Source organism: Dendrobium catenatum, unplaced genomic scaffold, assembly GCF_001605985.2.
Source record: "Dendrobium catenatum unplaced genomic scaffold, ASM160598v2 fragScaff_scaffold_817, whole genome shotgun sequence".
Classification (NCBI taxonomy): domain Eukaryota; kingdom Viridiplantae; phylum Streptophyta; class Magnoliopsida; order Asparagales; family Orchidaceae; genus Dendrobium; species Dendrobium catenatum.
The window spans coordinates 351,007-365,448 of NW_021319279.1; the positions used below are offsets into that span (position 1 = coordinate 351,007).

The window sequence follows — 14,442 nt, forward strand, 5'->3', positions numbered from 1 at the left end:
ATCTCCGTATTTTAACTTCTCCCCCATTCATACTCCCTCGATGACCAAGCAAAGTAGACAAGTGCTCAAAATCTCAATAAGGGTTTCTTGGTTCGAGAAGAACTAATAATTTTTCTGAACTTTTTCTCCCTTTCTTCACCTGAAATATTTGGGTGCTTTGAACTTTTTCTCCTCTTTCTTCACCTGAAATATTTTGGAGTTTTCACGGGTTTCGTTAATTTAAAAAAAATGCATGGCTTGAGCCGGTCAGGTTTTCGGGTCAACAAAAAATAAGTGTCTAAATACGTGTCAGCATTTAGTTGGTGCACGGACGTAGAGCTATGTCAGGACTTCGAAAGTAATTAATTCTCCTAGACGTGTGCAAACACCCTCAGCATCCCAAATAGATTGTGTTCTCCGTAAGGACGTCTGATGTTTTGGTTGATTCTAATGAGGATTGTGGTGGTTTGAACGCAAATTCTGGAATAAATTGTGTGAAAGTTATATAAGCAAGGGATGCTATAGTTTCTTGTTGCAGGTGTGCAAATTCCTCTATTCAAGTAGCTCATACACCCCAAGCTACAGGTTTATGCCCACAGGGTGTTTGTGCAAATGCCACAATGGCCTAGGAAAAATATTTTCAGCAGAAACAGCCCGCACAAACTCCCTCTCAGTCAATTGGAGGCTTGTCCAATGGCCCGTTTGCTTGTAGCAAGCTGCAGTATGTCTTCGTTGACAAAATGAGCAAAGAGATTTTAGCGGGGACAGTGTATCCATAGAACCCGAATTATAATTTTTTTAACTAATACTTAAATATGTAAGTTGAAATAAGATAATTATAGATTTGTGTCTAATAAAATTAATTGAATACAAAATTTAATAAATTATTTTTAAAATATTAATACTTTTAAAGATAAAAATATTTATTCACAATGAACAATTTAAATAAAAAAGCAAAAAATCATCCGATTGATAATAATTTAAAAAACATCAATTTTGTGCCCCCTCTAATAAATATTTATGGCTCCACCCCACACCGTACCACCGGCCACCACCGATCACCGCTATCATTACATTCTTTTTCTTGAAGCCGAACCATAAAAAAATACTCAACTATTTTTATTTACACTCATCAAAACAATTTCAAAACATTCAAAATACATTAAATTTTTCAGATATAATTTCATTTTACACTATATTTCTTTTTTAACAAATCAAGCCGCATTTTATTGACTCCCATGGCATAATACTCATGGTAAAGAAAATGCAAGGTAATTTATCAATAAGTATAATTAAAAATAATTTCTAAATATTAAAAATTCCTCCCTCTCACACATCCAATTCAAGTGTAGAGTCAGCATTATGGTGCGCCTTAATGATCATTTCTAAATATTAAAACAAGCTAAAATTTACGCATTTTGATTAATCTGTATCAAACACGCAACACCTAACGATACACAATTCCATATATATATATCTATTAGGTAGAAAGCAGTAGTTCGGTCTGCCTTCTCCTTGAAACGATTCTTACACCTTTTTTCTTTGTCTGAGAAGAGATAAAGAGGGGGAGAGAAGGAAGACATGGCGCCATCGTTACAGTCGATCTTATCGACGTCTTCGTCGCCAATGGGGAGGGTGGAGAAGGCGACGAGCTCTCTTCTTATGGGTCCTAATTGGATGATGAACATGGAAATAAGCAACTCAGTAAATTCTAATCCATGGTTAGCATTTTATCTTTATTATATGTTCTTCCTTTGTTAAATAAGCAACTCAGTATGGCTAATTCATGCTTGTAATCTTAATCATATTAGGAAGGCAAAAGCTTTTGTTAAAGCTGTGAAGAAGCGTTTACAAAATAAGAACTCTAAGGTTCAGTTCCTTGCTTTGACGGTAAGCCTCTAAGCTAATAGATGTGTCTTGAAAGCATGTTTCTAAGATATCCCAATATAATTTATATTAAAATAGGCTTTAAAAATGTTAAATTTATTTTTAGATTAATATTATATATGATTATTAATTTAAAATAAAATTAATAATTTTTTAGCTTATTCTGAGATAAATTATATCAAAATATTCTGATTGATTTATTTTTTTTTAATGTTGATTGACATGGAACTGCAATAATCATTTTTGCATAATTTAGAATAAGCATGTTATAGCACATTCCTTTAGTAGTAATCTGTGTTAAATCATTGCAGCTATTGGAAACAATGATAAAGAACTGTGGTGATTTTGTGCATTTTCAAGTTGTTGAACTTGGAATCTTGCAAGAAATAGTTAAGATTGTCAGAAAAACAGTAAGTTTGCAGCTATTTGTCAATTTCTTCATCATGTTTTCACAAGATGTTGCCTTATCATACATCATAGATTTAGGCTTCGTTAGAAACAACTTTCTTATTGTAAAACAGCTTTCTAGTATATAAAAATTTTAATTTTTAAACAAGAAAGTTGTTTTAAGAAGAAATAAAAAAGCCGTCCCAAATGAAGCCTTAGACTTCGTTTAAGACGGCTTTTTTACTGCTTCTTAAATCAGCTTGGTAGTACAAAAATTAAATTTTTTTACTAGAAAGCTGGTTTAAAAAGCAGTAAAAAAAGTCATACCAAACGAAACCTTAATGCGCTCATTGATCCCCTACTTTAAATCCTAAGTTGTCAATGATTGTTGTCCAACATTTTTCTTTCTATGTTCAAATTTATTGCTATACATGGAGTATCACAAAGCATAAACAAGTTTTCAGTTTCAGCTACTTTCAAAACATTCATCATAACATTATCATCCTTCATTCACCATGTAGAACTATTGACAGTTTGTTCATTTATGGCTTCTTCCTTTTACTACGTTGCTTTCTTTCCCTGTATTAGTGTATTTTAACATTAACTTATCACAGAGAAATATGCAAGTGAGAGAGAAAATTTTAGTGCTGCTGGAATCTTGGCAAGAGACATTTGGTGGGCCAAATGGAAAGTATCCACAATACTACTACACATATGCTGAACTCAAGGTAAATAATTACACTACCTGCTGCAAGAAAAAATGGCCATTCTAAGCTCCACTCTTCATCTTAGGGCCATTTGGCTGCTTGTAGAAAGAAAATTAGTCTTTAAAAGTAATGATTTTCAGTTCATTTTCAGCTGTCTTTATATGTGAAAAATAAAATTATTTGAGGGGTTTGTAGCATATTGACTTCTAATTTCATACAACCAAATGATTCTATCTAGCAAAGTTTATAAGCATGGTTTACTAATTGTTTAAATTTATGTGTCACGGTGCTTCCAAGGAGAACAATCAATAAGCAAAGAGACAAAAATGGGAACAGAGCAAGCATAAACTAACATATATGATCAATAGAATATATGAGCAAAAATCCTTTTCCAATTCATCCTGTTAAGTTATTCTAGCATATACACCTACAGACATCTATGATATTATCTGATTTCTAAACAAAATCCTTTGTTTACAATCATTAACAATATCACTGTATTGAAATAAAATTTTGCTGAGAAATTTAAATAGAATGAGGAATTCTACATTAGGATTTAGAATTGTGCAGCTGATGTAAGTGTAAATATTTTGAAAGAAAATACAAATTCATCGTTTACAACAATCGAGCATCTTCTGTACAGAGGTCTGGACTCCGGTTCCCACAGAACCAAAGAGATGATGATCTGCCAATAACTAATCAACCTCAAGTAGGCTATGGAATGCCCAGCGATTCTGTTGAAAGACTTGATGAAGTAATGGCATCTGAAAGGTATGATTCCAGGTTATTTAATCAATGTGCTTTCTGTATGATTTCCTTTTTTCTTTGTTTTCTAATACACTCTCAGGCATCTACAATTAGATGTTTGTTTGCTATCCAACATTTATTTTAACTGTTCTTATTTCATCATCCATTATTGTGTCTTCAGCTTCTCAGATTTGGCTAATATACAAAATGTTATGGACTTGCTCAATAATATGCTGCAGGCTGTCAACCCAAAAGATCAATCGGTATGTGATTTTTTTGTATTAATTACTTATTCATTTATGCCCTAGAATATAAGGATTTTGATATTTGAGGTCTTCATAGTACTTAGTTTCCCTGAAATTAAGAAAACAAGGGATTTTAGACTTCTAAAGCAATAGGAATTTTGTTTTACTTTGACTTTTGCTATCCAATTCATATTAAAGCTTATTTAAGATTGCATCTTAGTCCATGTGTCAAATGCTGCTCAATATCAAAATAATAATATGTTTGCTTTATGCCTGCATTACGTCCAGAGTCTTATTAATATTTTCCCAACTTTTTTCTTCATTTTATTTGCGTTCCAGCTTCTGAAGCACTCAAAATATTTTTATTGTATCACAGACAATCAAAGATGAAGTTCTCATAGATCTTGCCAACCAGTGTCGTTTAAACCAGAAGAAGCTCATGCGGCTGATTAACACAACTGAGTAAGATCATTTTAATGATAATATTTTTTTAACCTTACAAATAGCCCTTGACTTATTTATATTAGATTTTTTACTATATGAAATTTATAGACTTCGACTAGGAAGGTTAGATAAATAGTGGAAACAATGGATAGAAGAACGATTACTGAAAGTTCGGAGAAATTTGAGAGTAAAAGGAAAAAAAATCTAAGGACAATGAGAAAGCTTATAAGTTATCCTATGATAGGAAAAAGTTGACTATGGAACTCTACATCAATTATTCTTTTGAAGTATGGGCAAATGTTGCTGAATCATTGTCTTGGACCAATCACTCTAAAAAATCTGTAACTAACCTTCATTCATTTTGTTAAATATTCTCAGGAATGACAGCCTCTTGGGCGAAGCTCTTGTAATGAATGATAATCTACAAATTTTAATTTCAAAACATGATGCACTGACAAGACCAAGTGCCCCTACTCTACTTGATCCTGCAATGATTGAACAATCTGATGATAGAGAGGATGAAGAAGATGGATTTTCACATTTAGCGAATAGGTAGGTTTACCTACTCCTGGACAATTTCTACTCACTTGTAAGGCCTTAATTGTAGATTACAATGATGACAAACATGATTCTATCTATGCAGGAATTCTGTGTTAAAACCAACTGAAGAGCAAGAGGTCTCACCAAACAAGAATGAAATAAAGACTACACTATCACTTACAAGTGCTGCTGAAGGCTCATCGTCTATATCTAGCAATGCACTAATTGTATTTGATCCCCCAGGACAAACTGATTCTTCCAAGAATGAAGTAGACATGATTGATCTCTTAAGTCTCACTTTATCAGAAAACCAATCTCCTCAAACAGAACCAGTGCCACCACCACCACCCCCTCAATCTAACCAGAATCAAAATCAATTCTCCAGTTCTCATATTAATGTAGAGTATCATAACTATCCTCAATCTCTCATGTCAAACAAAGCATATACTACCTCTAACAGTTACATCGCACCATGGGCTGAACCTGATGTAGTGCAACTGACGCAGAAAAGTCCAGTTTTTCCTCAACCATTACCACAGTATCCAACTGATTATCTAGCTACATCATGGACTTCTCCTGAAGCGAGTTTGAATCCCTTTCTATCAACAACATACACTCAGAACCAGTATGCAGAATCTCAGTATAGCTTGCCTCTTAGTTCTTATGCATCTAATGTAACTGCGCAGGATTCCAAAGCACCCCAGAATCTCAAGTTATTTAGGTCCAAAGAAACCAACTTAAATGCCAATCTAAAGCTGACAGAACCTTCTACTGCTCCAAAGCCATACATGCCTGACAATCTATTTGAGGATCTGATAAAGTTGAGAAATTCTGATGGGAGTCTGAAATCAAGAAATGCGTCAAGTCTTTGGGGATTTTCTGGGCAAGGCATGGCAAGTGTAAACTGATAAGATCATGACTCTGTGTTGCATTATACCAGCCATACAAACGGATTTCCATGGTGTGCGTGTGTGCATAGCATAAGATGTAAATGCTTCTTTCCTTTTCTCAGCAATCACTGATAGTATAGTGTTCTTGCGACTGAGTTTTTAATTTTTTTTTTATAAAATGATGTAAAAGCTCGTTTGAAACTTGCAACCCTTCCTCCATTTATTGTAAAATGTTCTATTTTTGGAATTGTTCTTTAATTTTTGTAATCGCATGGATGGTCAGAAAGAAGACCCCCTGTTAATCAAAATAGTAGAAAGGTGAAGTAGTGCACTATCAACAGAAAATCCACCTATATCCGATACATAATCAATTCCACCTATGAAATGCCACATAAATAACCTTATTATATAATAAAAAACCTTATTTAAAGAAATCTATTATAAAATATCCATTATTCTTTCATTTAAATGTTTTTTACTTCTTTATTTTTTTAACTTCCATTAATTGACCAAAAATCTCTTTAAATTTAGAATGCTTTGTTAAATTATAGAACAAGAAACTCTGGAGTTTCTTACGGCCGCAATTGAAGCTCAAGAATTGAACTTAAGAATGACACTTTGCGGTTCCAGAAGAAGAATTGAACACCTCACGCTTTCTTAAAGATTTTCCAATGGCAACACTTTCATATAATTTGATGCTCAGGAAGAATTAAACACTTTTAGCTTTTTCAAAGATCTTACACAACCTAAAATATGGTTCATTTTCTAAAACAATCAACAAATCAGCAAGTTGGTAGCAAGCACATAAATGCTAATTTAACATAGTAAATTATTCTATTATTCTATTATGATCCTAATATGTCATCAAATATATTTATAGTACGTCATAAAAAAGTAAATATTGATAGCATGTTAATGCATTTTGGGACAAGTGACCAATTTTTCTTCAATTCGTCTTTAAATAAAATAAATAAACAAGACAAATTATTGAAGCTTGAAATCTCTGTGCTTTACATTCCACATAGTTTTAGAGCTAAATTATATAGTCCTGCAAGTATTGAAGGTCTCCTATAGTTCATCTTGCTGCATGATTGTGTCACACTTAAATAAAATCATAAATAAGCTCATCAAAATGAGTTCGTTACCATTAAATAAGTAGTCACAAATTAGACGCATGGGATCAACAATGTATGCTGTAAAGTGCATCAGATCTTTCCCATGCAATGGAGAATTCTTAGTAAATTTCAGTCAAATCCTCTGAAAAATATTATCAGGATGGTGTAAAGAGAGTATTCTACTAAACCAAGTCTTATGCTCTAACATATAAAGACAATGAACTTCAACAGATTGGTTTTTCAAATACTTTCCAAGGATGTGTTTATGCTAGAAAAACTACTTCTAGTTTTATTTTCATGCTTGATGGAAGTGCAACTCTTCAATAAGTAAAAAATAAGAGTGGGTGCCTCAATCTACAATGAAGGCTAAATAAGTGGCTTTTAATTTAGCTACTTCTAGTTTATATTCATCTTTCGTGGAGAGGTACAATGCCTTGGAAAATTATTAAAAAATGATAATAAATAAAGGAGTGTGGCTCAATCTACAGTGGTGGCTGATTATGTGACTATTAATTTAGCTACAAAAGAACTTGTGTGACTTTGAAAATTCTTCAGGAAACTTCATGTGGGAACATGCAGTAATGACATTTTATGATAATACTTAAAGAAATTACTATGATAAATACTTCAGTGGAGAAGCGGTGGTTTCCAGCTACGTTAAACGGACTCCCCACTTCAAGTTCCTTCCGGAGGGTTTCTTGACAGCGGAGCCTCGACAGCACCCCCGTCCTTATCTCGATGAGGGTTTCTTGGTTTCCCTAAGCTGTTTTTCGCTCAGTTTTTGTTTTCTTCCACCTTAGTGGATTTTTTTAGGGTTTTTTGTTGTTAGTTTTTTTATCTCTTTTTTTTTCTTGTGTTGAATCATGGATTTTGTCTTATTTTCCTCCTCTAAAATCAGATTTGCATCCTTGTATGGTTTTGGGTGCTTTCCCGTCGGGAATGAAAGTGTGGAATGGATTATTGACATCTAGTCAATCTGCATCCAAACCTTTTTCAGTTTCTTTTTTGCCTTCTTCTAATAATCTTGCTTCTTTCTCTGAAGGTGATGTCACTGTAGCTTCTGAAAAATTGGGCCTAATGCTGGTAGGGTACTCGTTGGGTAAGAGGTCTTACTTTGAAGCTTTAAAACCTGTCATGCAAAAAGTTTGGAAATTGAAAGATGGTTTTACTCTTTTTGCTTTGAATGAGGGTTTCTTTCGGATGAATTTTTCTTGTCTGGAATATTATGAGCTTGTTTGGTCAGGTGGCCCTTAGTTTTTCTTTGGAAAAATCATTTATTATCCAGAAACATTCACCTCTTTTTTCGTCTAAAACATGAAGAGTTTATGTCCATTACTTTATGGGTCAAATTTCTTGATATGCCGTTAGTTTGCTGGACGCCGGAAGGCAGTTAAAAAATTGCTAGTCTGATTGGGGTTCCAATTGTTGTTGATTCTTTAATAACAGAGCAAACTAGACTCACTTTTGCGAGAGTTTGTATTTTAGTTTCTAAGGACTCAAGCCTTCTTGATGAAGTTAATATCTCTATTGCTGTAAATATTTTTCCTCTTAAAGTTGTTTATGATTGGAAGCCCACTCCTTGTAAAGGTTGTGGATCAATTGTTCATCCCTCAACGTTGTACCCTTCCCAGCCGCAAGAAGCTAGTGAAAAGCCGGTTGATTTTAAGAAACCTATTAGGGGGAGAAGTAAAAGCAGGAAGGTTTGGAATGTTACTTCAGGTTCTGTAAGATCTTCATTTAAATAACCTCAAAATTTATTGGTTCAAAAGAAAGATCAGAATTTATCTGATCCTTCATTACTTTATGATTCTTTATTAAAATCTAAAGAGGTTTCTATTAATGATATGCATAATACTAATTCGTCTCAGAAGAATTTGATTCTTGCTTATGAAAATATGAAGGTTGTGGATAATTCTGTGGAAAATTCTGAAAGTATGGTAGTCTCTTCTTCTAATGAGACAACACCTAATTTAAATTTTCCTACTAAAGAGATTAATACTAATCTCAATTTAAATAATAATTTAATTGTTTATACTATTCTTAGGATTTCCTACAATGCGAAAAGATTTTTTATGTCAAAATCTTCTTTCGATTTTTCTAATTATCATAATAAGTTTCATGTGTTGGATTCCCTCAATAATGATACTTCTGTGGATGCGAATAATTCTTTATAGGGGGTCTCTTCATTGTTATTTCTATTTCGGAGCAGTCTGATTTTAAAATTTCTATTACTACTAGTAAGTTTACTAGATCTAAAGTTGCCATGAAGGCCTCTAATATGAATATTAAACATTAATGTCTTTGCCTAATATTATTTCCTGGAATGTGAGAGGCTTTAACGGTTTAGATAAAGTTAAGGCTTATGTTGATCTTGTTAATAAGTTTAAGGTTGATTTTTGTTGTATTCTTGAAGCTAAAATTAATATTGATCTTGTTGGTAATTTTTGGTTTGATGCTATACACAGAATCTTTCAACAAAAAGGTAGTTGTAATAATTTTAGTTTTTCTATGGCTGGTAGAGTTGGGTTAAAGTGGAATACTTCTTGTATATTTTTTTTAATTCTATTTTCATTACTAATCATCTTATTCATGGGGTTATCAAGTTTGGTTTTGATTCCTTTTTTATTACGGCTATCTATGCGTCTAATTCGGATGCATATAAAGTTAATATTTGGATTGATATTCTTCATCTCTTCTAATATTACTGCACTGTGATTTTGCTGGGTAATTTTAATTGATGTCTTTTTGCCAATGAAAAATCTGGTGATAATTCTATTTCTTATAATAATTTGGGAGCCTCAAATCATTGTATTTTTTCTGGGATTTTGGAGCTTTTGTATATTGGTAATTTTTATACTTAGTTCAATCAGTAGAGTAATAACCCGATTCATATTAAATTAGATAGGATTTTTGTTAATAATTCTTGCTTGAATGCGTATCCTTCTTATTATGTTATTGATAACCCTTTCTGCTTGGATCATTCTGCTCTTATTGTTGTAACAATAATTGTTCTTCTACTAATTAGATTTATGTTCAAAAATTATTGGTGAAAAATAGCTGGTTTCTGGGAGTTGCTTATTGAGGTTTTTTCTAAAACATTTGTTGGTAATCCTATCAATAACCTTTATAATAAGCTTCAGTTACTTAAAGATTTAATTAAGTGGCAAGATTGGGCTTCCTCTAAGCATCTTTCCTCTTTTATTGAGAATCATAAGAAGCAGCAAAGTGATTTATGTAGTCTTATTTAGAAGGATCCGCTTAATTAAAATCTTAATTTAGCTATTATTAATATGAATTCCCTTTTTAAAGATCATCTTTCTCTTTGGTCTTCTTGGATATCTCAGAGGGCTAAACAAAAATGGATGACCTATGGAGAAGATGATTTAGGGTTTCTTTATTCAAAAATCAGATGCAGGCATAATTATAATAAGATTCATGATATTTCTTCTTTTCAAGGGATTGTTACGGACCCTATTGATATTGCAAATACTTTTATAAATCATTTTAAATATATTTTTAATTCTCCTATTCCGGCTAATTCTACTTCTTTTAATATTCCTGCTAGTAATGTTATTCTTGACTGTTTAAAGCTGCTTTGATTCTCTTGATTTTGGTTGAAGAAATTGAAAAGGTTGTTTTTAACAACCCAAAAAACTCTGCTCCCAGGTCCTCTCTTTCTCTCTCAAAAAATTAGGGTGTCGTATATTTTATTTTTTTTGTTAACTTAAAACTTTTAAGTGGATTTTAAATTTTTTTTTTTCTAAATTTTCTAAGTTATAGGTTTTGCTGAAAATTTTGGCAGCACTCCAGCATCGTCCCCGTGTAGGGGGCTGCATCGGAGTGTGTAAGGCTTCCCTGCCTGCCAAGAAAGACAGTCAAGGTAGGTGTCGGGTGAAAACGCGACCGCAGTTCCAATCCCCGCTCGCTAACAAAAGCGGTCACGGGGTCTTTGAGCACATTTAAAGTATAACATTTTCCCCGCCTAAAAGCAGTAACGAGTACTTAATTAAACAATTTTTCTACAAATAAAAAAATTTCCCCGCCCGCTAAAAAAAGCGATCACTGGTACTTAAATTTCATGCATACGAATTTTTCCACTTGCTTAGAGCGTCACGGGTACTTAAATTTCCTCGCCCGCAAAAAAAAGCGGTCACGAGTACTTATTTCATGCATAGAAATGTAAAATACTAGTGTCAGACTTTTTACCTTGGGTGTGCAGCAATCGAGACGGCGTCGACGGATGGCAGCGACGGTGGGAGACCTGCGATGCACAATTTAATTTTTTTTTTAAATATTTGTGCAATTTAATTAATCATTTATGCTTTTCTTTTATTTAAAACAAAGTGTAGAGAGAGAAAAAAAGGAAGAGACCTCTCTTTCTAGAGAGAGAAAGAGAGGGAAAGAGAGGATTTGATGGGTTTTTTTATGGAAGAGGCTTAGGGTGTGTAGGAGATTGAGAGAGTGAGATTAAAGAGAGAAAATCTCTCTTTCCCTAATTTTTGGAGAGAGAAGGGAAAATTTTTTTTCTCTCTCTAGGGAAGAAATTTGGAGGCATGGTGGAGAGGAGAGATGCTTGGGGTGAAGATAGAGCCATTCATGATGATATTTCACTCTCATTCTAGAGAGAGAAAATTTTTCTCTCTAGGTTAGAGAGAGAAAATGAGGGATGATGAATTTTTTTTTATTGGGTGGGTGTAGGATATGTGTAGGAACATTTTTTGTGAAGGGAAGTGGGTGGTTTGGTGAGTGGATATGAAGAAAAAAAAAGATTAGGGTTAAGGTTTTTGTAGGTTTGTTGAGATTGTGGTGGAGGACGAAGATGAAGATGAAGGAGAGGAAGGAGAAGAGAGGGGAAGAAAAAAAATGGAAGAAAATGAAAGTAAATATGGAGGGATGAAGAAAGAAGTGAGAAAATGGGGAAGAAAAAGAAGAGGGAAGGAAGAAGAAGAAGAAGAAGAAGAAGAAGTGAAGAATAATGGAGGAAGAAGAAGAAGAAGAAGAAAAGAGGAAGAAATTTACCTTGGAGAAGCTTGGAGGGAGGAGGCCGGCGGTTGGAATCGCGTGAGGGAGAGGGAGGCGGCTCCTTAGGCGTGAAAATGATCGTGAAATGAGGAGGGGGGTCAGTTGAGAGAATATGAGAGTGTGAGGGTTTAAGTGAGGGGTATTTTAGGGTATTTTTTGAGTTTTTTATTTAAAGAAAAATTCTCTTTTATTTAAAATCTCTCTTTCTCTCCCTCTCTTTCTAAATTTTTTTTAATTAAATTGCACAATAAAAATAAATTTTTTTAATCTAGCATCGAGTGGGTCGTTGCGTCGCCGCTCGCACAAGTCGTCGTCTCGATTCGCGCGCCCAAAATTTAATTTTTCTCCGACCGGCAACCCCACCAATATGGGTGTCGATCTTAGCTGTTTTCGTTGCTCCGGACGCATCGGCGCTGTCCGTTTTGCGAACGGAGGTCATCTCGACGATTTTGGATTTTCGGTCGATACGCGTCGGGTGAATTTTTGCGCGATTTCGAGCTCTTTCGCTTTTGTAACCCACCTTGCGCGGTCGACTGGATCCCGACACTAGTATTACGGTCAACAAATGCCCCCCAACAAATGTGGTACGCGTCCAGACGAACCACGTTTGTTGTATACTGATTGACCCTGTGGGGATCTCTAGATATTTATTCTAGATGTCACACTAGGGATTTCATTTAGTGGATCTCCAAGAATTTGCCTGGATGTCACGCTAAGATTTTCATTTTCTTTTAATGGATCTCCAAAATTTTGTTTGGATGTCATACTAAAGTCTTCTTTCTCCATAGATCTTTTGGATGTATCAATAAATGATTGACATACTGGTTTATCACCAACATTTGTTCTCTTTAATCATCATGGTTACTTTAGTTTGTATCATTTCCGTATATGCTCAAGATTCTTTCATCATCTGGTTGATTCTTGGCAAAATTTTAAATATTTATTTGGGAATCTCGGCATACGGCACGATGTCGACCCAAATAAATATTTAAAATGCCCCCAGTCTATAGGAACATTTGTAGATGTCATCCAGAGTACTCTTTTCGTAGCTTTGGTTTGAGTGCTGAGATTTTGATTCATTTGTCCTGTGCTTTGTGCTGCGGACATTGATGAAGAATTACCAAATTTGTATTTATTGACTTGTCAGGCGGTTTTGTACCTTTGGCCCTATGCTTTTTTTTGGGCGGGCTTGTTGAAGGAGTGGTTACCGGTGACCTAAACCCTTAGGTTTATATTAGGTCGATGGCGAAAAGTCATCGGTCCAGAGCTTTGTGCATAACGAACTTGTTGATGACAGAATCCTCTTAGTTCAGCCTTAGGCTTTGTGTGAACTTTGGGATAATTTTCTTCGGTCCTTTGCTTTGTGCTTTGATGGACTTGTTGAAGAAAAATTCCTTTGATCATCGTTTTGTGCTTTACGGATTTGTTGAAGGATTTGTAAGTTTTGAATTTGGTCGATACTATCAAATGTAGGTAGTATCTTAATCCTTAACCATTTCAGGAGAATTTAATCTGAGTCACTTGAGTTCATTAGATCAGGAGAGCTAGGATTTGATAGCTCTTCGTCCTCTGGTTGCTGAGATGGGGGTTCCTCTACTACGGCTTTTCTTATGACTTGTTGAGTAGATGGAGCTGCCAGCGATCCGGCCATATTCGGGCTTGTTGGATCCGACCTTCTACACCCATATAGGCTTCAGACTTGAGCCATGGAAAATGTGCTTCCCAATACTGATTTCACTGAAGTTGGTAGATTTAGAGTTCTCCTTTGTGGTTGAGGATTTTGGAGCCCACGCACATTTAGTACTTGCTCGTGACATTTCCTTCTTCCCACTGGAATTTTGATTCTCCAGTCAATTAGGAGAATTTAGTAGACTACAATCACTTGAACTTGTCGAGTCAAATTAGCCTTCGTTCTTCCTACAGTCCCTACTAACGGGTTAACAAAGTGGGGGTTCCGCTACTACGGTCGTTCTTATGGCGTATTGAGTAAACAGAAATGTCAGCGATCCGGCCATATTTGGGCGTGTTGGATTTGACCTTTTACACCCATTCGAACCTTAAGCTTTAGGCTGTCGAAAGACTTCAAGCTTTTCTGACTCAATTTGTTGGAGTGTGTAGTTACAAAAGTCTCTTTCCTGACTTTTGAATCTTGGTAAATTGGAGAAGACGGAGTCTTAAACCTTTTGAAGATCACTTGTATATACTTTGAAAAGAATTCATTGTATCTTCCTTAAGAGAATATTTGCATTGATAATTTTAAATATTTATTTGGGGATGTCGGCATGCAGCGCTATGTCGACCCGAATAAATATTTAAAATGCCCCCTGCTTCAAAGGGTCATTCTAAAATAGAATAAATTTAGAATTTTAAAATTTTAAATATTTATTTGGGGATCTCGGCGTATAGCACGATGTCAACCCAAATAAATATTTAAAATGCCCCTATCTCACAGAGAGATTTCATATAAATCTTGTATTTC

At 34.5% G+C, this 14,442-nt stretch overlaps 1 protein-coding gene across 1 annotated transcript; it reads left to right on the forward strand.

The window, feature by feature from the left end:
- The first annotated feature begins 408 nt into the window (after positions 1 to 408).
- Positions 409 to 6,217, forward strand: LOC110109577 (TOM1-like protein 6). Its single transcript, XM_020840721.2, has 10 exons — positions 409 to 517; positions 1,534 to 1,700; positions 1,791 to 1,869; positions 2,178 to 2,276; positions 2,868 to 2,981; positions 3,604 to 3,731; positions 3,889 to 3,970; positions 4,329 to 4,414; positions 4,775 to 4,948; positions 5,040 to 6,217. Exons 2-10 carry the CDS (start codon positions 1,561 to 1,563, stop codon positions 5,842 to 5,844), a joined length of 1,707 nt encoding a protein of 568 aa, XP_020696380.1. The 5' UTR covers positions 409 to 517; positions 1,534 to 1,560; the 3' UTR covers positions 5,845 to 6,217.
- Positions 6,218 to 14,442: the final 8,225 nt, after the last annotated feature.

Bases quoted from the DNA above. Each gene is read 5' to 3' on its own strand.
- LOC110109577 (XM_020840721.2), top strand. From the start codon at position 1,561: ATGGCGCCATCGTTACAGTCGATCTTATCGACGTCTTCGTCGCCAATG. The intron at 3,732-3,888 runs GTATGATTCCAG...TTGTGTCTTCAG, and splicing joins GAAGTAATGGCATCTGAAAG to CTTCTCAGATTTGGCTAATA. The intron at 3,971-4,328 runs GTATGTGATTTT...ATTGTATCACAG, and splicing joins TCAACCCAAAAGATCAATCG to ACAATCAAAGATGAAGTTCT.